This window comes from Gossypium raimondii, chromosome 12, assembly GCF_025698545.1.
Source record: "Gossypium raimondii isolate GPD5lz chromosome 12, ASM2569854v1, whole genome shotgun sequence".
Taxonomy (NCBI): Eukaryota; Viridiplantae; Streptophyta; class Magnoliopsida; order Malvales; family Malvaceae; genus Gossypium; species Gossypium raimondii.
The window spans coordinates 35,142,072-35,169,854 of record NC_068576.1 but is presented as its reverse complement, the minus strand read 5'-3'; the positions used below and the strand labels follow the sequence as shown (position 1 = coordinate 35,169,854).

The following is a 27,783-nucleotide window of genomic DNA, read 5'->3' as shown; positions in this document are numbered from 1 at the left end:
GAATGTAGTTTTCTCCAAAATGAAAAAGACTTGAAAAATGAATTTATGTTTTTCGAATAAATGAAGTTCTAAAATGAAAATAAATAATTTGGTCATTGTGAATCATTAAATACGAAAATATTAAATATATTTTCTCATAAATTCTTTTACGGTAAAGTCGTCATGATTTTATTCGAATTAAAATTGAGTTTGTAACATCCCTCACCCGTCCCCGTTGTCGAAATTAGATTACAGAATGCTACAGCAATTAATAGAACAGTTACATGCGAATTTAAAAAAAAATCTTTTAAACATTCAATAAATCTCATACATTCACACAAATAATGCTTTGTAAACAAGATCGGTTTTAAATTGAGCTTACGAGAACTCTAAAATCGACCTGGAATCAAACAATGATTGATTTGAAACTTTTCACAAAAGAAGGGAAAAATGTGCAAAATAAGGGTCACACGGCCTAGTGACAAGCTAAAACCGTGTAGCATTGGAGTCACACAGCCATGTATCCAGACTGTGTGACTCATTGTGACCGTGCGGATCAAAGTGTAAAAATTCAACACAAGTCACACGGTCGTATGGCTGGGTCGTGTAACAAATTGAGACTATGTAAAAAGCAATTTACCAAAACTACAGAACTCACATGGGCGTGTGGCCAGCCCGTGTGACAATCGGTAACCGTGTAGTCTAAATGCTTCCTAATTGCCAGTGAGCACACGGCCATATCACCTACCTACCTGTATGTGACATACGGTCGTGTGTCAGCCCGTGTGGGACAAAATAAACCATTTGACATATAATTCCATTTCAACCTAAAATGACAACTTCCAAAACATAAATTAACAATTGGTAGCTATTCAAAACAATCTAAAAACATACCATATCGACCCCTAATCATCTAACCTATATACATCATTGGCACCACCACAAACAAAGTTATAAAACATTACAAATCATCCAACTAAATTTGGTACTAAAGTAACCCATTCATAAGTTTCAATAATGTATGTTAACCTAAAATACAAATGCACGTATGGTCACAATAAACTTGCCAAATCTCACCTTTACACAAGCTAAAACTTGACTATTTAGGCAATTAACATAGTGACTATCACCAACTTACATATTCCACAATTTACATCCAAATATCATTGAAACCATCCTCATTTTTTATCCAAAAACATGAGCATCTCAACTAACATACACATTACATTCAAACCTTATATACATACCATACAACTTTCAAAACCAACATTACATATATACCATTTCATCAACTTTACAAAATCACCACTTAAATCTCAAAATCACATAATCATAACCAGCCTATATACATGCCACATAACTGAGTTAGAACGATTCAAAAGTCTACTGAGATTAAGGCAGGATAGTGTGAGCTCTGAAAATGATCCGATAGACATGTTCCACAAAATGCCAACTCTAGAAAACAAAAAATAAACGTTCCACAAAATTCAAAGGTTAAAATACAAGTAACTTACCTCGAATCAGAAATATGCAATAAAACAATTAACGTAATACTATAACCTGACATAATAGTCCACAAAAGATAGATGAGTTCATCACATTACTAGATAACAAAAAGTTTTATCACTTGTCATATCATTCAATTTAATCCATTCACATAGATACGTTACTTTCATTTATAACATATATAATTTATTCTCAATTCAAACTAGCCCGATGAACTATAGTAATCAGGTTCAAAAATTTGGGTACCTACACCACACCAGAGAGCATTAAATGCTATACAGAGGCACCGAAGTGCAATCCTGTACAAGTGCGCAACTAACCCTGTTGGCATGCCAATTGTATGCTAATCGTTTACTACGTTCAAATGGACATTTATACAGAATTCAAAACATTCACATTGCTGAAGCATTTTCATAAATCAAATCATGTCATAACTATATCATATTCATTCAGCATTCGACATGAACTATAATTATCACGTATACAAACTTTATAATTAAGTCATTAATCTATTTATCACTTTCATACTAATTGGCAAACATTGTAAAATACATTCTAACAGTATAAATTCACAATTCAACCTCAATAAATGCATAATTATACCCTATGAACTTACCTAATATGATTAGTTAGCGAGTCGGATCGTAAGGATTATTCTGTAATTTTCATTTTCCTTGATTATCCTCCTCTTGGTTTAATCCTTGATCTATATAATAATTAAGTTCAAATTATTAATTTCAATTATCTTACAACATTCATATACATGTATATGACCTTTTAATTTTATCTTACAAAATTCCTAAACTTTTACATTTTATTCAATTTAGTCCATAGAACCAAAACCACTATAACTTTCACATTTAAGCTTCGTTTCCAACCCATTTTAATTTCATCCTTATATTACTCAATAGAAACATAAATTGAAAAATTTCATATCAAATTTGAAACATTTACATTTTAGCCCCTGAACTCAAAATTAACAAATTTTACTTTATAAATTAGTCCTATTTAACATCTAAGCTTAACATGCAACCATTTAACACCACAAGCTTCAAAAATCATCAATGGAAACTTTTAAAATCTTTGGCAGTTTTACGGATTAGTCCCTGAGCTAGCTAGATCAAGCTCCCGAGATTCCAAAAACATAAAAATTACAAAAAAATTGAACAAAATCGACTCACCAATTGAAGAGCAAAGCTTGACCGAAGGTTAGGTCTTCTTCTTCCTTAAGAATCGGTTCTAGAATGAAAAATGGATGAATGTTTTCTTCTTTTCTTTTTCTTTTACATTATAAAACATGTTTTATTATTATAATTAAATAATATTATAACCTAAGATAATTATCAAATAATAGGGTCACCAACCGTCCACTATAATATACTAAGGTCTAATTTCCTTCTAAGTCCTCGTTTAATTGCTAAATAAGCTTTTTAACTAATAAAAATCTATAGCGATTAACTTTTATGATTTTACTATTTAGTTCTTATACATTAATTACTAACCGTTCAATAAAATTACCAAACCAAAACTCAATATATCACCATAATAGACTCATAAATATTAATAAATAATATTTACTGACTCGATTATCGGAAAACAGGGTTCTAAAACCACCATTTTCGATACCATTGAAAAATGAGTTGTTACAGGGTTGGAAAAATTATTTAATTGGAAATATATTGAAGTTTATTTTTGGGAAATAGAAAAACAAATATTGGGATGAATCAAATTATAAAATATTGGGTTAAAAGCCCATGAAGTTCTTGTAACTGCACTCGATATGGAAGAGGCCTAAAAGCCCCTTATGTAATAAAGGGGGACGACAAACCATAATATATTTAACTAGGGTTGTCACTCCCTACATCCTAGTTGAACTACGATTTTGCTTTTCTAGTTGAAATAAACTTCTCTACTTTAATAAGTGTTCTACATTCTCTTCCTATAAATATATGGCACCAGTAAGGCTATAAACACAACTTTCAAATATTGTTATTCTACCCGAAAATAGAGACTTTTATTCTCTAAGAATTAAATATATTTTTCGGAATAACAATTTTGTCGGTTTCTATTTTGAAGAGACAATTTTCGTTTTCACCAAAAAAACTATTTCTAGTTTATGTGCTTGATTCATTTTGTTTGGGCCCACACTCGAAGCAATTCGTGGTACGAGAATAGCAGAGAAGATCATTTGGTTGAAAGCTAGGAACGACAAGGATCCGTCTATTCAAAAACACATGTACGATTTCGGTCTAGGGTTTATTGCTATAAATATCACAAACCGGGTCGTTTTCAAAATTTTTATTTTCCGCTGCACAAGAAAACCATTTTTAAACCAAAATTTTCCAATAGTTTACCCTTAATTTTTATAATAAACTTTATTCTTAACAATTATTTTGATTTAATATTTAATAATGAATTTTAATTGACACTTTTTAAAAATTTAGATAATGTTAATTGAAAGCAAAATTGTTTCAAGTTTTCCTACATATATTTTCTAAATACAATAATACACGTATAAAATTATGTATATATAAAACTTATTTTGGAATAAATTTAAAAATTTTATGTATATATAATACTTATGAATTATCCATTGAAATAGTAGGAAAAATCAAGTAGTAGGATGAAGGAATAAGGCAATAGCTACTTCTTTTCTTTTTCGTTGATTAATAGACTAATACCTTAAACTAATATATATAAAGTTAATTTTGTCTTAATATTTTTTAACTTTCCAATATATATGGAAAAGTAACTTTCCCACCTTTTATTATAGGAAAGTAACTCTCAATGAAAAGTTAAATTCTAAGGAAAATAAATAAAATTTGACATAACAAACATTGGAATCACTTTCCAACTGATTATATTTTTGGAGAGTGACTACTTTCCATGGTACCAAATGCTACCCATGTTTGGGAAAATTGTAGTGAAGTTTTGAATGGTATATTTTGTATTAATATATAACATTCAAAATTAATTAATTTCAAATAGTGAATTTAAAGTTAAAATTATAACGAATTCTATAAAATTTGAGATGAAATGAATACATCATACAAAAATAACACGAAAATTAATTAAAATACAATATAAAATGAAAAATAACATTAAGACAACACCTATAATATTTAAAATGTATTAGTAAAAATAAGATAAACTTATAATATTTAAAAATGAAAGAAAAAATAAAACCTAAAATTTATTAATGTGGTTTAGCAAAATAAAAGAAAAATTTAAGGAAAAAAACAATTATCCCTAAAATAAATTAATTCCTTACCTTAGTTGTCTTCAAATGAGCATCCCACAATCTAAAATTGAGCTCTCCCAAGGACTTTTAATAGATAGATATATATATATATATATATATTAGAATCATCCATCCACACTTTATGTTCAATTGATTATTTGTTTATCTTAAATTATAGAGTAAAAATTTAAAGATTAAAATATATTCTGAACAAAGTTTTCAAAATCGGATTAGAGGTTGAATCAGTCAGGCATTGATTCATACGGATCAATTAAATAAACCATTAAAAATCATAAAAAAGTTTGTTTAGTCTAGTTCAACCGGTCCATATCAGTTCACGAGTCAATCGATCTAATGCCTCTTTTCGAACTAGTACTCCAATCGATTCTCGGTTCAGCCATCCAATGTAGCCCAGTTCAAACAATCATGACTCTAAGTCTCTATACACTTCATACATTTGAATTTTAGTCCCCATACTTTTGTTTTCAAGAATTTAATCACTTTTCGAATTTAAAAATTTATTTTCAAATTATATATAACCACATAACATTTTAATAAAAAAATTAATGTTATTAACTATTTGAATTAATTAATAATATTATAAAAATATAGAGATTAATTTTCGTTAGAAATTAAAGTATAAAAAGTAAATATCAAATATGAGCATAATAAAAGAACCAAAAACAGAATTTAACCATTTATTTATAATGTAAAAAAAAAGAAGAAGACAATAGGCATCCATGTGTCAGTACAAGAAGGTCCAAATCACTGGTTTTTTAACCCGTACCAGTGGTCGAACCAGTCAAACCATTAATTCGTCGGTTCAACCAGTCCGACCAGTTCAGCCGATCCGATTAAAAATTATTAAAAAGTTAAAATTTCAAATAATAATAATAAATTAAAAAACCTGGTCCAACCGCCTGGTTCAATTGATCCGTATCGATTTTCGAGCCAAGCGAATCAAAGCCTCTTTCGAACCGATCATTTGATTCTCGGTCCAACCGATCTAACCAGCTGATCCGGTTCAAACAACATTGGTCCAAACATAGAGCACATACACACACACGCATGGTATCTTGGGTTAACTAGATACTAACTTAATTGATATATGTTATACCTCTACTTCACGCCACCTCGCCAAAACAATGACCATCCTAGGAACTTGACAACACAACTTCACCAATGTTTCACTAGACGAGCTTGACCTTACACCCTCACCTAAACATCATACTTAGTGGGTCCACACAATTTTCGGAAGATATATTGAAACGAGCCTTTGACAACATTCATCAATCCATCACATTTTGCAAACCCATTGTCTAGCCTCTTCAAGTCAACTTCAAGAGTGTCCTAAGTTGATACATGCCATCCTATCACTACACCCAATTAAAGGGAACTCAAGTGGTTGAGAGTTGAGACCCACCCCCAACTTCTATTCTTCTATAAATACCCATTCATCATTAAGGTAAAAAGGACAATGAGAACACAAGCAATGTAACACCCCTTACCCTTTTCAATGTCAGAATAGGGTAAGGGGTGTTACAAGCAACCTTACTTATTATTTAAGTAAATAATTTTATATTATTATTTTATTGTTATTATATTAAACTAATTAAATAAAAGAAATAAAAGATAGAAAAAGAGGATAGAAACAAAATAGGCAAACGAAACAGAGAAGGAAAGAAGGAAAGAAAGAAAAGAGAAAATTGAGGTTTTGAGGTTCCAAGCTCAATTGGTAAGTTAAATTAAGCCCTTTTTCTTATACTTTTTGAGTTTTTTTAGAGTTCTAGAACAAAATATTTCATGGTTTATGTTGAAATTTTGGAAGTTATTATATTTCTAGACATTGATTATATTGAATAAATGAAAGAATTAGTGGTTAAATTGATTAAATTTCAAGTTAGAAGTTAGTAAAGGATTTAATTGTAAAATAAAGTGTAAGTTTTGAATAGTAGGGACTAAATTGAAAGAATCCCAAAATTAGGGATTTATGGTGAAATTGAAGAGCTAAATTGAGTTTATAGTAAGAATTAAGAGAGAATATGGTGTTAGAATGGGAAAATAAAATTAGTATTGATAAGGGATTAAATTAGAATTTGGGTAAAGTTTAGGTATAAATGGAAATATTTAGATGAAATTGTGTATTAATTATTTTTAATTGTTTAATTACGTAGCTAATGTCGTGCAAGAGTCATTGTCCGAGAAAGGAAAAGGAAAAAGATGGACAAGAAGTGACTCGAGAGAAATTTCGGTTAGTATTACCATAATTCGAATTTAATTATTAATTGTTGAAATTTAAATTAATATACATGATAAGCAAAATGAGGTGAGTATCATGATTGAATTGAATGGAATATATATATATATATATATATATATATATATATATATATATAAACGTATTGGTATTGAATTTATTAGTAGTAATTGTTGAATTTTGAATAATATGTTTAGTAAATAAAAATAACGTGAATATCCATATTGAATTAAATGAATTAAAAATATGAATTGAATAAAAGTGAATTAAATTATGATTATGTGTGAATATGTGAATTGAGTATAGATTGAAAAGTGGTTTGAATTGAACCGAAGTATGATTGTATGTGAATATCTGAAATATGTATTGGTATTGAATTGTATATTGATTAGAAAGTGGGAAGTGAATCTGAATTGAATTGTGATTGAATCAAAAGTAAATTTGAAATAGAAAAATGATTTGAATACCCTATTAACTAGTTGGGTTGAGTCGGATATAGTTGGCATGCCATAGGATTGGAAGTGTTCAGGGATAATTCGACCTTAAGTCGATGAGACACTGGGTGTCATACTGTTACTTCGGATAGATTCGATGAGGTACTGGGTACCAACTTACTTCGGCTTGGCCGATGAGACATTGGGTGTCACTTTATAGCTTCGAACTATCCGATGAGGCACAGGGTGCCATTCTGGTGTGTTTGGTTGGATCCGTGTATCCGCCAAAGTCCGAGTCAAGTTAATAGGGGTAAATGAATAATTTTGATAATATAAATTTTATTGAATGATCTTGAATATGAATTGAAATAAGATATTAAATTGAGATATGGAAATGAAATGTATGAACCATGGGTTCAAGAAATAGATAACGATATAGTTCATGAAATGGTTTTGGTAGTATGAGATGATGTAAAAATTATAAGTAAAGAAAAGCAAATTGAAATAGCTATTGTTGAGAAATGAGAAGTGAAAATAAAATGATTTGAAATAGTGAAAAATATGTGAATTTAATTGAATACAAGTTATTGAAATTTATTTATGGATTTAATGAATAAATTGAGAGTTAAAAGATTATAAGTGTAAATTGATTATAAATGAACGAATCGAATTAAAAGATAGTTAGTATTATTATTGTTGTTGAAACAAGTTGATTTAATGTATTAAATGTTTATTGAAATATTAATGGTATAAATTGAATTAAGAAATAGTGTGTGAGTTGATTTGAATACAATTTTATAAAATTAGTTGTTATTATTATTATTATTATTATTATTATTATTATTATTATTATTAAAACATATTGGTCTAAATGTTTTAATTTGATTATTAAAAGATTTAAAGTATAAATTGAATATAAATAGAAATGATAATGAATGAGTTGATAAATTGATTGAATTTGTATGAATTTGGAATGAGTTATTAAAATGAGATGTTGAAAAATCCAATAAAATTTAGATAGTGAAATAAGGTATGAATACAATTAAATATAAAATTGAAATATTGCTTATTGTTATTAGTGATCAAGTTGTTTTAAAGTATGAGACAATTAATGAATAATTGTAGACATAAATTAAATGTATATAATTTATCGATTAATGTTATAAATTTGAATTATGGTAATACCACTGAGTATTCCCATGCTCAGCGTACGGTTGTTTCCGTGCGCAGGTTAGTAGAAAACCAGTGTTCGGTCCAGCATCCAGAATAATCCCGACCTCAGAGAAATTTTAGTGATGTACTTTTCTTTTGATAACATGGCATGTACCTAAGTAATATATATACCTAAGTGATGTATAGGGATTAGTCATTCTGAATGTTTGTATCTATGATATTGCTAAAGGAAGATGTGTGAGTATGTGATAATGTTTGGCTTTTAAAATGGTTAAGTATGAATATGTTTGGTACTATGTATGTTTTGGTGATAAATCATGCATGGAAATCATGAAAGAGTAAAAATTTGCAAAGAAACAGATTTCAAGCAGTTACAATGACGTGACCTTAAAAAAATCACCTAGGATATAGTATATAATGAGTTATAAGGTGAATGATATGTAGATTGAAATCTTATTGAGTCTATTTTCATGGAAAAATAATGGTTTAACAAAAGGAATTTTATATTTTGAGATATGTGAATTTTAAGGAGACAGGGTCAAATCTGTTTTTAGAGTCCCCTGTTCTGAGTTTAGAAAATCAGATATGTGAATTTATGATTTCTGTTTCATCACACGCTACAACGAATATTAATAAAATTGAAGGTTCAATTACAGCTTACTAATTTTATTTCACTAAGAAACTATAATTTTAAAATTTCCAATTTTACTATTTTGACTAAAACTTTATTTATATATTTATTTTGAGTGTCCCAAAATCTAAAATAAATACAAAGATAATTGAACTTTGTAATGCAAAATATATGTTCTCCGGGTGTCAACACGAGTGGAGGTAGACAATGAAGTGGAGTGGACCACATATGTTGATTTTATAAAATCATAATGGCGCATTCACATGGCATCTTAAGGCAAACAACCTTTGCATATTGCCCCCCCTTTGTTTGATTCCTAATGTCATTCTATTTTGCTGCCGACAATTTTAGTTTTCACAATCAACCTTACAAATTGCCGTAGCTTCTAGCTTCAAAATCTGATTTTTTATTCTCGTAAAATTAATATAAAAATTATTAAAAAATAAATTGTTGTTTATTCTCGAACTGAGTTTTAATTTTGTTGTTGTAACAATTTAGAAAACGTGGGTTTGATGTACTTTCCACTTTAAAGATGGGTTACGGGTAGTTTAAGCGTTGTATAAAAAATGATTGTTAATTGGATTTATAAAAAGAAAAACAAGGGTTAATTGCATCGAATGTCTTCAAACTAGGGTTTAGATTTCTCACTGAACTTCAAAATATTTCAATTGAGCCCTCAATGTGTTGATATCATATCAATCAAATCCTTTTGTTGACCTCACTATTAGCTTTGAAATGCTAATTCAAATATAACGTGAAGTATTTTGTAATAGTAATGTATGCTTTTTTAATACTTTAAATTCAAGTTATCCACACAATAAGTAGAGATATTTATAATTTGATTCACATGCTTTAAAAATGTTCGACATCATGTTCGAACTAACATTTAAAGTCTAGACTAATGATTAGATTGATGAAAGACTTGATTTATGCAATATTAATATTTTAAAGATTCAATTAAAATGTTTTAAATTTAGAAATCTAACATAAAATTTGTACGATAATTTAAATATGTTTTGTTCAATTAATCTTAAAACAAATTATAAACTAGATTAGATCGAATTAAATCATTTCAAAATCAATTAAATTCAAATTAAAATTTTCAAATCTATAGCATATTCCAACTTGTAAACAAATGTCAATATTTTAAACAACGAATTGATGGTTGAATTGGTCAAATCACTTATTCTCAATTTGACAGTCGGCCCAACAATAATTGAATAGAAAATTAAAAAAATCATAAAATTAAAAATTATTAAAAAAGATAAAAACATTTCAATCGTCAATCATTTGTCCTGTTTTTTACTAGTTCCAAGCAGTTCATTTAAAAACCGATTCAATTCTTATGCCCAGATCGATACACCAACTGGTTCCTAGTCCGACCAATTTGATTCGGTTTGAATAACACTGAAAAATGTAACCTTAACAAGTTAAATATATTCTCCTTGCTTTAGCTTTGTCAAAAGGCTAAATCTTGTGAACCAAGAAATATTCACTTTTCTTAACCCATGGAAAGTAAAAAGAAAAAAATTGAAGAAATTCACACTTTTTATACTATGCTACTAATTATTCTTACATGATTTTGGTTGCATTTGCTTCAAATTAGAGGAATGGAAAAGATCATACTTTTTTATGATAAGGGCAAACACATATTAAAAGATTCACCTACATGCTTAATTACTCACATTAAACTAAATTAAACATTGTATTTAACTAACATTGAGATATGAAATTGGGGTTTAGGGTTCGAGAAATTAGATATATGATATTCGAAATTGTTTATTTTACAAACCATTCGCATTCTGTAGGTCCATTAAGGGGGTAAATGTTGACCACAACTTTTAACATTGCTCCATACATAGGACGATGATCGAACCCTCGATCACTGGTTAAAGTGAGAGAGACCCTTGTCATCTCACCTAACTCCTATGATTGAGCTTTTATTTTATTTTATTTATAATTAAATTGATTAATAGTTTATCTTTAATCAATCAATTATAATAATTTTCCTTTTAAGAAAACCAATTATATAAATATTATATACGAAATGTTTTCCATATAGTTGGTAATTGATTATTTAAAGAAAATTACATGAAATTAAATGCATGATATAGCATAAAGTGGAATTTCAACTCATCATGTGTTACAATTTTTGGTAATCCATGTAGGCTGCTTCATCTTTTTTGAGACTTTGGATTTAAATATGATATATATAGGATTTAAGGTAAAAGTACGATGGATTAATATTTATCGATGAGTAGAAGAACATACTTTATATCTAAGTTGATCTGACAGTCAATGTTGGAGATTTAGATTTTGGTTTGTAAATTCGTGACGTTCAAAGTTATTTCATGAATTGTAGAAGAGAGGAGAGAGAAGGCCATACAGCATACTATTTAACATCTTAATGACTTAATTGAAAAATTCGAATAGTTCAATGACTATTTTATAAATTTTTAAAGTTAAATGACCGGCATGTAAATATTTAATTTGGTTAATCAAATCTAAAATATTGGACATGGAGAGCACATAATGATGGACCAAAATAGAAAAATAAAATAGCAAAAGGGAGAATCTGGAGATTATGGGTGGAGGGGATATGGGAATTGGTGTGGGGTACAGTACAAGCTGTATGGAATGAAATTATCATTAAAGTTTTGATGCAATTAATTATTTTTTTTAAAAAGTGTTATTATTATAAATGTACATTTTTATCAATATAATAATAAATTTAGCTCTTAAAGCTTACACATTCTATCAATTTGGTCCTAATTTAACAAATTTATCCCGCAGCATTTACATAGAATACATAAACATCAAGGGCTAAAATTGTTATTATATCAATCAAAACTATGTGCACTTGATGGAAAATGCACTATGATTAATTGTCCTTAGTTGCTCACTTTTGAAATTAATAGTGACTAAATTGCTCTAATTTTTTTGAGATAAACCAATTTACTCAATATTGAAATTAAGAAGAATCAAGAGGTGTTTTTATTATAATATAATGCAGTCAGAGATACAATACAAGTACAGATAATTACAAAATATAATCAAACCAACCAATATAAAAACACAACAGACGAAGAATCGGACGAAATCCACACATGACATATACGCATAATAACATCTTAATTATACAAAATAAAAAACAAACTTTTTTTAAATAATCTTATTATAGGTTCTGATCATATCTACTCTTTTTGACACCATACTTAGAACTACCCATAGTCCCTCCCCAACTCATAAATAGGAGAATAATGCGTTTCAACGTACTTAAACTTATATCCTCTCGTATTGATAACAATATATATATCAATCGAATTAAAATAATTAAAGGAATATTAACACAAAAGAAAATTCACCAACTAAACTACAAAACTAGTCAAAACAAGTAAATCTGAGTAACTCAATGATTAAATAATGATCCTCACATTCAATAAAATTTATCATTATAATAAACCAATTTTGGTATGTCGGTTTTCCAACCCCATAAGAATTTTATAGGGACATTATACATTTAATCAATGCGAAACTTTGTTGGACCTTATGGGTCCTAGGCAACCCTAGTCATGATTGAGATACGTGGCTCGCAACAACCCTAAATCATCTTCTAAAGTAATGTGGGGGTGTCTTTCCCGAATTGGATCAATGTTTTTAGAATCGAAATAATGATTAAATCAGTTAAGTAATCAGTTTATCGATTTGATTCTTGATTCAATCGGTTCAATATTATTTTTTAAATTAATATTTTAATCAGTCTAAATCAAATGTTATTGACCTAAATTAGGTTGGTTGAATTGAAAATCAGACATCCAACTGTAAACTTGTGATATATAATAAAAAAAATCAAAATTTATTTAATTGTTTGGATCGATTAAATCGAAAATTGAAAGCAAAATTAAAAATATGCTTAGTTATATCGAATTAATATATAAAATCATTTTCATTTGGGGATTTCAAATGTAAGCCACATATATGTCAGGTCAGTAATTATTTTTTAAATATAAAATTATTTTTTTATAATTTTAATTATTTTAAATTTTAAAACTAATTTATATATTTTTAAATTTTTAAAAAATAATTAATTGTTAACGTGACATCCACGTGGCAGTCCATGCGTGTCTCACGTCAGCAAAGTTAACAAATAATCTGAATTCAAAATGGTTTAACCACGAAGCAACTGAAATCCAAAAGGACTCAAACTTGAAAATACTCGAAACGATTTAGATTAACTAAATCCATTATTGTCAATTCACAACCCACAAAAGAGAAAACCCTAATTTGAAACCTACAACTGTTGGGTGCAATTATAAGATAAATTACATTCTTAATGAGAGAATGCATGTTCGAATTTTGATGATAACACCATCGAGAGGAAAAGCAAAGAACCCGAACATAAACCATAAAACATAAATGAAATGTATTAGAAAAAGAAAGAGTTAGTTGCACCAAACACCCCCAAACTATGACATTCATTTTAAATTGGTCCTTAAATTTCAAATCCTTCTAATTACATCCCTAAATTATCGAGACTATATCAATTAGGTCCTTTCATTGCTAAAATCATTAATTTAATTGTTAAATGACACATAAAATCATATGCGGCATATGCAAAAAAAATAGATGCTTTAAAAATATTAATTTTTAGATTTTCGAAGCTTTTACAGAAGTTTTATCATTCTTTTTTTTTTAGTTTTTTCTATGCGACAATATTTTACTTTTTAAAAATTTTCATTTTAAATTTAGCGACATAAGTTTGATGTGCCATTTAACAAATTTAATAAAAAAAGACCTGATTGATATAATATTGATAGTTTGAGGATGTTATTAAAATGCTTTGAAGTTTAGGTACCAATTTAGAATAAGTTATAGTTTAGGGATGTCTAGTACAATTAACCCCAAAGGAAAGGGAAACCAAATACGGAAGCATTTCACCCACAGAACCCTTTATATTTTCCAGCTGTGTCCAGGTGCCATTCACGTGGCCCCAATTTTTCCTTCCAACAATTAACCAAACCATAGTTAAAATAACTCAACCATAGTTAAAAATCCTAACCCATCTTCGTTTTTCTTTTCTTTTTTTTTATTAACCACCCTTTTTTCTTCTTCCACACTGCTACTAATTTTTCACTTCACTCCCACACTGTCTTCAACAATGGCGACGCCCACATTTCGCCGGATAGACCTTACCCTTTTAACCCTCTCTTTACTCGCCGTCGCCGTCAATGCTCACAACATCAGCGCCATACTCGAAGGTTTCCCTGATTACTCCGTTTACAACGATTTCCTCACTAAAACCAAGCTCGCCGATGAGATCAACACTCGACAAACCATCACTTGCCTTGTTCTTAACAATGGAGCTATGTCTGCTCTCACTGCTAAACACCCACTTTCCGTCGTTAAAAACATCCTTAGCCTTCATGTTCTTTTAGATTATTATGACCCACAAAAACTCCATAAAATCTCCGATGGTACTACACTTACTACTACTCTTTACCAAACCACCGGAAATGCTCCCGGAAATCTGGGTTTCGTTAATATCACCGATCTACAAGGTGGGAAAGTCGGGTTTGGGTCAGCCGTTCCTGGGTCTAAACTTGATTCGTCTTATACTAAGTCTGTTAAACAGGTACCGTATAATATTTCTATACTGGAGATCAGTGCGCCGATTATTGCTCCCGGTGTTTTATCAGCTCCTGCACCGTCGGCTTCCGGTGTTAACATTACCGGCTTACTTGAGAAAGCTGGTTGTAAGACGTTTGCTAATTTGCTTACCAGTAGTGGTGTGTTGAAGACTTATGAAGCGGCGCTTGATAAAGGGTTGACTATTTTTGCGCCGTCCGATGAAGCTTTTAAAGCCGACGGTGTACCTGATCTGAGTAAGTTGACCAATGCCGATCAAGTTTCGCTGTTAGAATACCATGCCTCGCCGGATTATAAACCAAAGGGGACTTTAAAGACGACGAAAGATCGGATTACTACATTGGCTACTAGAGGTGCCGGGAAGTTCGATTTGACGGTCACCGCCGCCGGTGATTCCGTCACGCTTCATACTGGAATCAGTCCATCTAGAGTCGCTGAAGCAGTTTTTGACTCCCCACCGGTCGTGATATTCACCGTCGACAATGTTTTGTTACCCTCCGAGTTGTTCGGAAAGTCACCGTCGCCAGCACCTGCTCCAGAACCAGTTTCTTCACCTTCACCGACACCTTCTCCATTATCCGAAGCACCATCGCCATTAGCCGCTTCACCACCAGCTCCACCAACCGACACTCCCGCCGGATCTCCTGTTGATTCGCCGGCTGGATCGTCGGAGAACAGCACCTCCGATAATGCTGCCGGTCACGTGAGTCCCACTGTTATATTCACTGTGTTGGCCATTGTCGGTTATTCACTATGTTAATTTGTTCTTTTTTGGGTTTGCTATTTTGCTTATTTTCATTACAGTTTGCTTCTTCTTCTTTTTTAAATGTATTTGGGTTTCAATTTATGGGATAAACGGTGATAGCTCGACGGCGCCGCCTCCGGCGACATATGGGTCTGAAGAAGAATACTGGAACCTTGTTATATTTTTCTCTTTTATTTTTGTTTAATTACATTTTCTTAGTGTTCGTTTATTTATTTATTTTTGATGTTAAGGATTTTTGAATCTTTATTTATAAATTTTGTAACGCTTTATTTTTATTTAAATTTGATCCAGTTTTGTTTAAATTTAATTGGGTTATATTACGAGTTTATCCGACAAAAATATTTTTATTTAGAAATTAATATGATTTGAATAAATATTTTAAATTAAAAATATTAAATGAATTTATTTTAATATATATTTATATTATAATTTAATTGGCGATGGGAAGTGGGAAATAGTCAGGATTTGACTGTTAGCCCACGTGGAAAGATTATTGTGGTGGGCCCCACTTTTCAATTTCTATTTAGTAATGGTTATTTTGTGTGGGTTAAAAGTATTTTTGGAATCTTTTTATTAAAAATTTATAAAAGAAATTTCAATTCATTTTTAGTATAGTTGAATTAAACCGATCAATTCAATTCGATTCCAATAAATTTTCCTAAAGATTTAGGAGGCATACCAAGGGGAGAGAGAAAGCATCCAAGCAACAATGATCGTAAGACCACCGATCAAAATGATTCACTAGACTTTATCTACAATCTAAAGATCTCATCTTAACATTACTTGATGGCGTAGCTGAAGAAAAGAAAAACAATAGACCGATCACAGTATTATATTTATATATCCGAAAAGTATGAAAAAGAAAAAGGTAAGTACAACGAGGAGAAAGAAGTAACTTAAAAGCGATGAGTGGTGGTTGACTTAGGGTGGGTTTAGATGGGTGATTAGATGCGGTGTTGTGCGTTTAGTTTACTTTTTGTCTCATGCTATAGTATTGCTACAATATCTAATCTCACCGCCACTGCTATTTTTACACTAACCACAAGTAAATGCTCCACCCATCCAAACTCACCCTTAGGGTCTTATGGTGATTTTCTTGTAAAGTCCAATCTTAAACTTGACTTAAGGTGCATGCCGAATATATTTTTTCTTGAGGTTAGTGAGCCTTGAGAATGGGTCATATGTGACTTTCCTAAAGGTTAATGAGCTTAGAATCATTAAATGAGATTAAATTCAACGCGATGGTATAACAATACTAAAAATCTCAATATACTTCAACTGGGTAAGGCAATATACTTCAGCGTTGAAGGTATCACCTCACATTACCAAAAGCTCTCCCACTCGTTCATGCATAGATAAAACTTGGGTATGCCTAAACACAGATGGTTTGGTTAGACATGATGAAGGTTTTGCTACAGCCGGGGGTTTGGTGCGATACCAAGATGGTAGATGGATCATTGGGTTTTCCAGATACTTGGGAAACTGTACAGTGACGAAGGCAGAATTTTGGGGTATTTTGGATGGGTTGAAGCTCATCGTAGGTAAGAGGGACGAAAGGGTTTTAATTTAAAAGGATAGTCTTGAAGCAACTTAGGTCATTTAGGATGATTCAGCTGGTAACTCTAATTCTACTCTTATCAGAAGAATATGAAAAACATTGCCAATGGTCAAACAGTGAAAAATCCGACATATTCCCCAAGAAGAAAACACAATTACTGATAATATTGTCAAGATGGTTCGGGACAAAAGACCTGATTTAATATTGTTCAAGGATCCTCCTTTGAGGACCTAGGATAATTGCATTTGTATCCATTTTATTTTCACAAAAAAATAATCTTTAATATCAGTTGACATTTAAAATAGACACAATCTTAATTAATTTTTATCCAAATATAGAAAATATGTTTCATGATATTATGCATCAATCAGAATGAAAATATTTATTCTTTCAATATTTATCTAAATCACATAAACCCTAATATAAACTTTTGCTCTTTTTTTCTCATGAGAACAATAAAAACTTATATCATTCTTCCAAAAATCACAATATCAAATCAAATCAAATCAAATCATTTTCATTGAAATCATGAAATTGAGATGAGCTGATTATAATCTTCCATTGCACTTCATTCTTTTCACTAGGGTTGAATCCAATGAACTATATATTTATATATGTATTCTATTTTGGTTTTCCTAATTATATCATTCAAAGCTTCTTCAAGCTCCAACTTGTATTAAAAAATATAGTCTACTCAGGCTCTGGCTCTTCCTCATGCACTTGAACTAATTCTTCCTCCTGTAGCCGGTCGAGTCGCTTCTTGGTACGGATGCCAATGAAAATCGTTGCTGTCACAGATGCACAGAATCCAACGACGTTGTATATTATCTGTCTTGGAGTAAGACTCCTTTTGTCTTGTGTTGCCTCAGCAAAAGATCGTATCAAAATCCCACTGAAAAAAAGAATCAAACGATTAAAAACCATTAAAATAATATTAGTTAGAGCAAGTAAATAATGTTTGGTTAAAAATCGAAAAATTGATTTAATCGACCAATTTAGGGCTTAATCTATTAATCAAACCAATTTAATATTAATCGGATCGATCCCGTGAGTCGAATAAATTGATTTTTCAAATAAAAAGTGATTTAAGTTTTGGTTGAAATTTTATACATTTTTATATATTATATATATTTAAAAGTTGGAAAAATTTGTCAGTTCGACTGTGATTTTTTAATAGAGATGTTCATGGGTCGAGTGATCCGACCCGTTTTGGACTAGGCTTGGGTTTATGTTTTTAAACCTTAACTGACTTGACCTGACCCTCTTTACTATTTAGAAATAATAAAAAAATTATATAATACTTATATTTTTACAGCTAAATTAACTAAAAAATTAATTATTTTTTGAATACTAAATCAAACTATTTGGGCGAGCTTAAGTGAGTTGAGCTTGGGTTGAAACCAAACTTTGGTTAGCTTCAATTTAATCATGAACACCTCTAATTATGAAAATTATAAATTATAAACCACCGACTTAATCTATTTTAACCAATGTAGGATGTTCTAACCTGTAAAGTGCAATAAAAACTTCAGGCAACATCCCCATCCATGTCCCCATCATATACGGGATGTAGTGGACGTTGGTCGCCACGGCGGCGTAGTTAAACATAATGTACGGCAATGGACTGATCCTAATCAACGTCACTGTTCGAAATTGATGAAGCAAGTTACCTTCTCCTGCGAGTCTTAGTATTGAAGCTTCCTTCGGATATTTCCCTAATAGTCGCTATGTTATAACCACAAGAGAAAAATCACAAAATATTAAATAAACATTTATTAAAAGTAGAAAAACCGAATTATAGTTTTGGTCCTTCTATTAATATTCAAGTTTGAGATTTTAGTCTTTATATTTTATTGGACTCCTTTAGATAGCGTTTATCTGCGTTTAGTTTTTTTTTTCTCATGCTATAATATCGCTATAATATCTAATCTCACCGCCACCGCTGTTTTTACACTACACGCATTGCCCATCCAATGGGACCCTTAGCCTATTTGGATAAGTTGAGCTTGGGCACAAGCTTGAAAAAGCTTTAGAAATTGAGTTACGATCTGGTTCAATCCATGAATACCTTCGAATAAAACTTTTCGTAATTATGATTGATTCTAACACTAATTATTTACTTAAACAAGATAAATTCATAGATGATAAACACTTGTAGAAAGAGAGAATCAAAACTCACTTGAATTTTGGTGTGAAACATAGAACCAACAAAAAAAGGCAATGATACACCAAGAGAAACCCCCGTCATGACTATTAGCAGCCCTTTAATGTATCCATAAGCCATTCCAGCCATCCACATTGAAGGTGTGGATGGCAAACATAGAGTTGGAAATAGAGCTAATGAAGTTACGATTACAAGTATTCTCTCGGTTGTGCTGAATGCATGGGCCTCCCATTGTAAAGCAGGGACAATCACCTGCCATCACCATGTAACAACATAAACCATTCGTATCAGTCCAATTGGTTTATACAAGTGATATGTCAAAATATCAACAAAGTTAACTATCAAAAAGCTTGACACCATAAATAAACAACCAAGCTCTGCAAACCCTCAAGCAACCCTACAAGAATACTCCATGGTGGGGTTGTGATGATTTAAGTATCGAACAATGTCCCAAAGCTAGCAAGAGCATAAGCTCCAGCCTAGTTCGTCAACAACAATCACCTTTAAAAGATATCTGGTTTTGTGTCACCTTCACCAGAAACACATCAACAACTATCATCTTTAAAAGATGGGTTTTATATCCAAATCTCAATGTCTATAATCCCATCATGAAAATAAATTTGGGGTTTTAATTAGGTACCTTTTTCAGCACAAAGGGTCCAACCCATTTAATTGCAACTATGACCAAAATGGCTGAAGGGATGCCAATGGCGATGAACTTTAACAAGCGATTCGACCGTTTCTCATCGGTAAGGATTTGAGGTAAAGGTTCTTCCTGTAAGGGAAACTCGACCTCGGAGCTACAAGAATTTTCCTCTTCTTCTTCCTCCTCCTCTTCTTTTCGTTGTTTCTCGGGTTCGAGTTCTGTTTCTTCTTCTTTGATCCTAATATAGGCTACGTTATTAATTTCCATTGAACGTCAAGATTGTTGTTTTGCATGCTTAACAATGATAAATTTTTTACCAACCTATCAAAGAACAAAAAGAGAAAAAAGGAATTTGATCCCTTCTTATATGATTATATGAAATGAAATCAAAGAATTACAGTGGTTGTGAAGGGAGAGATGGCCTTCTTTTTTTTTCCTATTGGGAAATTAATTTTTTTCAAGGTACATAATTACAAAAAACAGTTTTCTACGAGATATTCGGCCATAAATTCTCTACAATCTATCAAGTTTTTTAGTGGCCTGTTGAAACTGGCTACCAAAATTAACCCTTATTAATTATTAATTAGAAATTCATGAATATGAATTATAATAAGTTCTAAAAATGTGAACTAATAAAATTAACCCTCTAACAAGTCTTCACCTCTCTCCTTCCTAGCTTCCCCTTCCTCATCCAACCTTCGTCACCTGTATCATACAGCTCTCTGTCCTTCTTGCCACTCTTTTTGGCATCAACAAGGTCCTCAAGGAAATGAATATACAAACTTGAATTATATTCGAATGTCATTAATTTATGATCGAAACATTTTAATTGAGTCCTTAGAGTATTAATATCACTATATTTATCAAGTCATAAAAAAACTAAATATAATTTCAAACATCAACTTTATATATTAAAAATATGCCAAATAATATTAATATTTCTTGAGTTTATTAGTAATTTGGGTTCAATGTGTTCATCAAACACTGAGGTTTTTTACAAAAAAAAGAAAGTTAAAATATACTTTAAGTTCTTGTGCCTATGGTACGTTTGAAATTTAGTTCATTTACTTTATTTTTAAAAATTTTGTTATTATACTTTTAAATTTAAAATTTTAAGTTAAATTGTTAATATCGTTATATCTTGTTAAATTCAATGGTCTAATATCTTGAAATAAAAAAAAGGATAATATAAATTTTTGCCCTTGAACTTAGTAACTCGGTTCATTTTAGTACATGTACTTTTTTTGGTTCACTTTGACACTTGAACTTAAAAACAATGTTCTTTTTGGTCCCTTAACTTTGAAAATATAAAAGCTTGATGGCACAACACTCTAAAATTATGCCACATCATCACTTGAAAATTAAAAATTGACATAATGACCTTTTGGCCCTTCAACTTAACAAAAAAGTCATTTTAGCCCTTCATTTAAATTTTTTGCCTCTTTTAGCTCTTGAACTTGCATTGTTTGTCAAATCATCCCAAATTATATAAAAAAATTAAAAAATTCATACAAATCTAAAAAATTATTAAACCTGTTCAACTGTTGATTTTTGTCCCAATTTTTTATTTTTACCAATTTCAAGTAATTTATGAGTCAACCAATTCAACCCCTTTGTTTGGACGATTACATCAATCAATTCTCAGTTTGTTAAACTTGGTCTTGCTGTAGTAACAACGATCACATTATCAAATCTTGATAAAATCCAACTTCAAGGACAAAAATGGATCTAAATTCCAAGTTTAAGGACTAAAGTCAACAAAAAAAATACAGATTCCAAAGTAGACCTAATTGCCAAGTTTAAGGGCCAAAAATTATATTATTCTTAAACAAAATACCAACTTGGTAGACATAAACAAAAAAGAAAGTGATGTTGTAATGAATCTGAAATTAATAGAAGAATTATAAAAATATTAACAATTCCACTTGCATTTTTAAAATCGAGAGATAAAAGTATGTGGACTAAATTATAAATGTATAAAGAGTACAAGTCCTTAAAATATATTTTAACAAAAAGAAAAGGGTCTTCCAGAACAAGCTTCTGTCTAACGCAACAAGAAGAATCCTGCTACTATAAAAAAGCAGTTAGGGTTTCAAAATCCCCGCCATTTTTATTTTACTTCACTTGTTGACTCAGTCTACACCACTCTCATCAATGGCTACTAATGAAATTGAAAAACCGGATACCTCAATTTCTTCAAAGCACAGTCAAAGCCCCCAAGACAATGTGCCTCAATCGGCGCCGGCACCGGCTAAGCAAGTCGACACCTCTCCGTCTTCGAAGCTTGTGGATGTCAAGCAATTCATGCTCTCCGTCGCCGCCAATATCTCCTCTCAGCCTCTCCCTACTTACGATCCCAACGTTTGGGGCGTCCTCACCGCTATCTCTAACAATGCCCGTAAACGCCCTCAGGTCCTTTCGCTCCCTCAATTTTATTTGGTTGAAATATGCCTTAGGTCCCTGTAGTTTTCACAAATTTGAAATTTAGTCCTGTACTTTTATTTCCAGGAATTTAGTTCGTCTACTTTCCGGATTTCAAAATTCAAGTGAAATTGTTAATACTGATAATTCTTTTGGTTAAATTTGTTAAAAAAAAACTCACTTCGTAGAAATTTAACTGAAAAATGACGATGATGTTGTAACGAATCTTAACAGAGTTAATAATTGGACCTGAGAGGGACTAAATTCCTAAAAATAGAAGTACAGTGATTAAATTTCAAATTTACGAAGAGCACAGGGATTTATGACATATTTTAACCATTTTATTTAAGTAGTAAAATTTCAAAATTTTAGTTAAATTTCAACCATTTTGTTTAGATCATATTGTGAATCGTCTTTTTGAAATTACGTTTAAGCTTGACATGAATATATGTTAAAATTGTATTATGTAAGTGAAAGACTGATGAAGAGATTATGTTTTGTTTCCTAGGGTATGAATATGATTTTGAGTGCAGATGAGCACTGGATTGGCAGATTAGTGGAGGATATGAGTTTTCGAATTGAATCACGCTGGGTTAGTACGAAACATTGCAGAATATATAGGAAGAGAGTGAGCAATGAAGGCGCGGAGCAGTCGTTGAACTGTGATGTATCTGTTTACTTAAAGGATATGAGGTTATTGTTCTATTTGTGGTTTCTTTTGTGGGGATTTTTCGTAGTTTTCGGGTTCTGATTGTGTTATGCGTATTTGTAGTGTGAATGGGACGTTTTTTAATTGGGAGAGGTTGAGGAAGAATAGTCCTGAGATGAAAGTTCAACATGGTGACATCATTTCATTTAATGCTCCTCCACATCATGGTACTACTAATATCTATATCATCAATGAACTTTTCTTTTCTTTCTTTCAATTCAATTGAGGTTCAATGCTTGAACCGTCTTTCACAGTAAGCAATTACCCTTTTGGTTGCAGAACTTGCTTTTGCCTTCGTATATAGAGATGCTCTTAAGTCGGCTCACTCAGTGGAAGGTGCATGTGCAAAACGAAAAGCAGGTATATCTTCAAAATCCATTGCTTTTCTTTTCGGAGCTTTCATAATTTTGCTGGTTCTTATTGAAGAAAGAGATACTAAGCTACTACTACCTGAAACAATTTCCCCTTATCATGTAGATGAACTTAATTGTGAAAACAAGAGACAAAAAGGTCTTGGCATTGGTGCTCCTGAGGGTCCTATATCTCTTGACGATTTTCGGAGTCTTCAGCGGTCAAACAAGGTATCCTGTTTTGGATTCATGAATCTTCTGATTGCTCAAACCGTCAAACCCTTGAGTTCCGTCGCATAATAAATAGTAATAAAACTGGCGCATGCAGGAATTGAGGAAGCAATTAGAAGATCAAGTGCTTGCAATAGATAAATTGCATAATGAGAATCGTGCAACCGTTGAGTGTCATGAGAATGTATGCTCTTCTGACAGACTCTAACCTTTCTCTCTGATTTATGTCTATGTCTTTAAGTTGGTATTGCTGAGTACCTATGTTACTGGATACCGTGGTTCTTTTAATGGCATAAATTCAATTGATGCAGCACCCCACTTTGATTTCATGCAGTTATTGTGAATGGTGGTTAAACCTGCTTGCAACATTAAATTATATTGTATTCATATTTTATCTTTGTTAACAATCAGTCCACTATAGCTAAGTTCAGCTAGCCATGACCTTTAACAAAGAGAAAGTTAATGTGCAATGGTGAATAAGGTGTTAATGATATTTCTTGGAGCTCTTTCAGAGATTGGTGCCATTTCTTCAATTTGACAAGTTACTGCTATTTATTCTGATCCTTGGTAATTTAGATATATTCTAATCTGTTTCTTCAGGAAATCAAAGAGATAAAAGAATCAGTTGCAAATTCATACCTTGATCAAATCAAAGAAATGAAAATTTTGCTAGATGTTAAACAGAAGGAGCTTATAGAGGTCAATAGGGTATCAGCTGAACAAAAGCATGCTATTGAAGACCTTAATGAAAGATTTAGTGCTTCCATGCAGTCGTGTACTGAAGCAAATGAAAGAATAATGAAGTAAGTAATGAGTTGCTGTTGGCTTTTTTACTTTTAGTCAATTTATGGCACCAAATAGAATAGAAGATATGATGGCTTAATTTCATATTTTCAGTCAGAAGGCATCTATAGCTGAACTCAAGGTTCAGTTAGAGGAAGAGCGAGATCAGAGACGAGAAGAACGAGAAAAGGCCGTTGTTGATTTAAAAGCAGCAGTGCAAAGAGCGCAGTCAGAAGCTCAAGAGGAACTGCAAAGACTGTCAGATATTGCTTTAAAACGAGAAAAGGAGCTAGAAGAAGCAATTAATAAGCTTGAGGTCAGACTACTGTCTTTTGCTTGCTTGCTTGGATGTCCTTCATGTGTAATTTATATCAATGGAACTAAGAAATGAAATGTTATGCATCACAATTCTTAGGAATCGCTGGGAAAGAGCTCGACACAAGTGGAAGATCTGGTGTCCAAACTGGTATTATCTGCATTGCTGTTTGATTTTGAATTTACACACATGATACCACTTTTTAAGCTGAATTCTGAAGGGCTTGTGTCTTGATTCCTTTATCTACTTCAGGAAGACACTAGGCAGAAATTGGTCAATTCTGATAATAAGGTCCGCCAACTAGAAGCTCAGGTTTCTGAAGCAAAACAGGCCTCAGCAAATGCAAGAAAAGTAAACCTTTTTTCTTTTTTATGCCTGCCTCTATGGACAGACATGCGAATAGATTTTTCTAAATCTGACATTTAATGTGCTTTTGAGCAGCAAGTGGAAGAACTTGAACATGAAATTAAAGGATTGAGGAAACATCTTGAGACTGAGAAGGTATAATTTTATATTATATTATTTTTACTTATTTAAGATGTTATCTTGTATGATATGGACTGTCTGCCATTCACTCTGCTGCTCAAGATTGAGATTGTCTATTAATTTGTTGATACTTCATGTAAATCTGGTTTGTGCCAGCAGCTTTTGAAGGCATAATAGATCAGTTTAGATACAACTTAATCTACTAAATAATAAATCAATCTGGGTATTGTAGACCTCGGTATTGTCATGTTTACTGAGTTACTGTATTGTTAAGCTGAGGTTTCCTTTACCGTTGGTAGCAGGCAGCCCGAGAAGAAGCATGGAGTAAAGTTTCTGTTCTTGAGCTTGAAATAAATGCTGCAATGCGGGATCTTGATTATGAAAAGAGGAGGCTGAAAGGTGCCAGGGAAAGAATTATGCTTCGGTATGATTTCTATGACAATAGCAATTGTTTGATCTTTAGTTGCACTATTGGTCCTAAGCATCTTACCGATCAAGGTTTGATCCTTTTTGAATATTGTGAGTGTTAACATGGATGCTGTTCAAACATCTTGTGGATTTTCTCATTTAGATGGTGACTTTTGTGTCGTTGCTCTGCAGAGAAACTCAGCTACGAGCATTCTATTCCACAACCGAGGAAATCTCCATACTGTTTGCGAAGCAGCAGGAACAACTGAAGGCAATGCAGAGAACTCTGGAAGATGAGGAAAATTATGAGAATACTTCTGTTGATATTGACCTAAATGCTCCTGACATGAACACCTATAGAACCATAGGCAGAGAAAAGACTGCTACCGGCTACAATGGGAACGGTGCCACAAAGGCAGGCTCCAGTACTTCAGCTCAGAGGGTTAATAGTTCTAGTGATGAAGTCAGTGCTACTGAGAAGAATGACTGTGGCATAAGAAGTCAAGAAGTTGGTGAAAACACTCAGGAGGCAGAATTTACAAGTGCCGATCCTTTTGTTAAAGGTGGCTTTGGTTCTGACATAGATGGTGTTGGTACAGCTCCTGTTCATGAAGGAGATACCATTGGAACTGAGCGTGTTCATGAAACTGAAAGCTTGGGAATCGAGGTTGAACGAAATGTTGATTTAAACAGGTGTGGAACTTTAGGCAGAGATACAATGGAGTTTGATTGTGAAACTGATGCACATGAAAGCAACAATCAAATTCAAACAACTCACCCAGATGCTTCCATACATTCTCAGTCAAATAAACCATACGAGACTCAAAATTCGGTGGCAGACACACAACCTGGAGGCACAATTAGAACAGCTGAGCTTTTAGCTTCTGAAGTTTTGGGGAGTTGGGCTTATAGCACTAATCCCTCTGTCCACGGAGAAAATGAATCCCCTAAAATTGGGGACAACAATGATGATTGTGTCATGGCTCTCTTAGCTCTCCATGATTCTAGTGGTGTGGTAGCTGAGAGCCAAAGTACACCGTCTTCCAAGGCTGCTCCTTCCAGACGCATTGTCAAACATCAAGCATTAAGTGAGATGATTGGGATTGTGGCTCCTGATTTAAAGGAGCAATTTCTGGGTGCTACTGCTGATGATCTTGATCGACAGAGGACTAAACAGAGTTTTATTTCTGACTCAGACACTGAGGATTGTACCGACAGCAACGATGAAAATAACAACGAAGTAGCTGCTAAGAGTGGTTCAATATCAGATGCAGAGACAGAGGGGAGTAGTGAGCAGGCTAATGAGGATCGAAACCATAATGATGTAATGGAGGAGGATGAAACTGACAGTGAATATCCTCATATCAAATCTTCATCTTGAACGTTCGTCATTCATTATTTACTCGGTGAGGAACTTAGCTGTCTATATGGTATATTATCTTTAATCCTTTATCTCTCTTAATTTCTTCATTCTCATCTGCATTCATCATTCATTTTAACGAACATAGGTAGACTCGTCATGAGTTCAAGTCATTCAACTTCAAGACTTGTGTTTCCAAGTTGGTTTATTACAGATTTGGCTCGTTTCGAGTTCAAATCTGTTTAGGTTTGGATCAATTTAGGTTCGGGATTGATTCAACAACATAATGATTTAAAAGAGAAATGTTAGGGACAAGTGTCAAGTGTAATTCACTATTAGAAAGTCAGAGATATTCATAGATGCCTAGTTTGAAATTTAAAGAGCACGGGGATAGATGATTTGGACCACGTGGTTGAGGTAGGGACTTGATAGAGGGTGAAAAGTAGCTAGCTGCTTAATAAAACTCTTGTTCTAGAAGTCAAATTGTATTTTGTCTTTTTACCTAGAAAATAGACAAGTTAGTTTTTCTATGTTAAATCAAAGAACAAATAGTCTTTGTTAAAAATTCCATAGTACAATGACTTGATTGACAAAATAACCAGACAGTTACACGGGAGGTGTCATGTGTACCTCATTTTGATGTACAATGACCAATTTTTAACGGTAGAAATTGATAGAATTTTTAACAGAAGGATCAATTTGCGTTTTGGTCTAATAT

At 31.9% G+C, this 27,783-nt stretch overlaps 3 protein-coding genes across 5 annotated transcripts; 2 read left to right on the top strand and 1 right to left on the bottom strand.

Annotated features, from left to right (window-relative positions):
• The first annotated feature begins 14,324 nt into the window (after positions 1–14,324).
• Positions 14,325–15,935, top strand: LOC105763807 (fasciclin-like arabinogalactan protein 8). The gene has a single exon (XM_012582168.2). The coding sequence runs from the start codon at positions 14,380–14,382 to the stop codon at positions 15,625–15,627; it is 1,248 nt and encodes a 415-aa protein (XP_012437622.1). The 5' UTR covers positions 14,325–14,379; the 3' UTR covers positions 15,628–15,935.
• A 1,946-nt stretch (positions 15,936–17,881) lies between these two features.
• Positions 17,882–20,268, bottom strand: LOC105763808 (uncharacterized). Its single transcript, XM_012582169.2, has 4 exons — positions 19,996–20,268; positions 19,371–19,607; positions 18,699–18,916; positions 17,882–18,083 (listed from the first exon to the last, which is right to left on the bottom strand). The coding sequence occupies exons 1-4, from the start codon at positions 20,266–20,268 to the stop codon at positions 17,882–17,884; spliced, it is 930 nt and encodes a 309-aa protein (XP_012437623.1).
• Positions 20,269–22,042: 1,774 nt separating this feature from the next.
• Positions 22,043–27,175, top strand: LOC105763806 (uncharacterized). 3 transcript variants are annotated; one of them, XM_012582163.2, is made up of 13 exons: positions 22,043–22,413; positions 22,931–23,115; positions 23,195–23,298; positions 23,411–23,491; positions 23,609–23,712; positions 23,810–23,896; positions 24,313–24,515; positions 24,610–24,811; positions 24,911–24,961; positions 25,064–25,162; positions 25,253–25,312; positions 25,600–25,721; positions 25,898–27,175. In XM_012582163.2, exons 1-13 carry the CDS (start codon positions 22,156–22,158, stop codon positions 27,084–27,086), a joined length of 2,745 nt encoding a protein of 914 aa, XP_012437617.1. In that variant the 5' UTR covers positions 22,043–22,155; the 3' UTR covers positions 27,087–27,175. The 3 variants fall into 3 exon arrangements, with proteins under 3 accessions (XP_012437617.1, XP_012437616.1, XP_012437619.1); XM_012582162.2 differs by having other exon boundaries at positions 25,597–25,721; XM_012582165.2 differs by lacking the exon at positions 23,810–23,896 and having other exon boundaries at positions 25,597–25,721.
• Positions 27,176–27,783: the final 608 nt, after the last annotated feature.

What these genes read in the sequence shown, in the direction of transcription:
- LOC105763807 (XM_012582168.2), top strand. Translation starts at nt 14,380, where the DNA reads ATGGCGACGCCCACATTTCGCCGGATAGACCTTACCCTTTTAACCCTC.
- LOC105763808 (XM_012582169.2), bottom strand. Translation starts at nt 20,268, where the DNA reads ATGGAAATTAATAACGTAGCCTATATTAGGATCAAAGAAGAAGAAACA. An exon ending in TGTTTCACACCAAAATTCAA is followed by an intron (nt 18,917 to 19,370) that starts GTGAGTTTTGAT and finishes GTTATAACATAG; the next exon opens with CGACTATTAGGGAAATATCC. An exon ending in GTTTTTATTGCACTTTACAG is followed by an intron (nt 18,084 to 18,698) that starts GTTAGAACATCC and finishes TCTTTTTTTCAG; the next exon opens with TGGGATTTTGATACGATCTT.
- LOC105763806 (XM_012582162.2), top strand. Translation starts at nt 22,156, where the DNA reads ATGGCTACTAATGAAATTGAAAAACCGGATACCTCAATTTCTTCAAAG. An exon ending in GCAAATGAAAGAATAATGAA is followed by an intron (nt 24,516 to 24,609) that starts GTAAGTAATGAG and finishes TCATATTTTCAG; the next exon opens with TCAGAAGGCATCTATAGCTG. An exon ending in AGGGAAAGAATTATGCTTCG is followed by an intron (nt 25,722 to 25,897) that starts GTATGATTTCTA and finishes GTTGCTCTGCAG; the next exon opens with AGAAACTCAGCTACGAGCAT.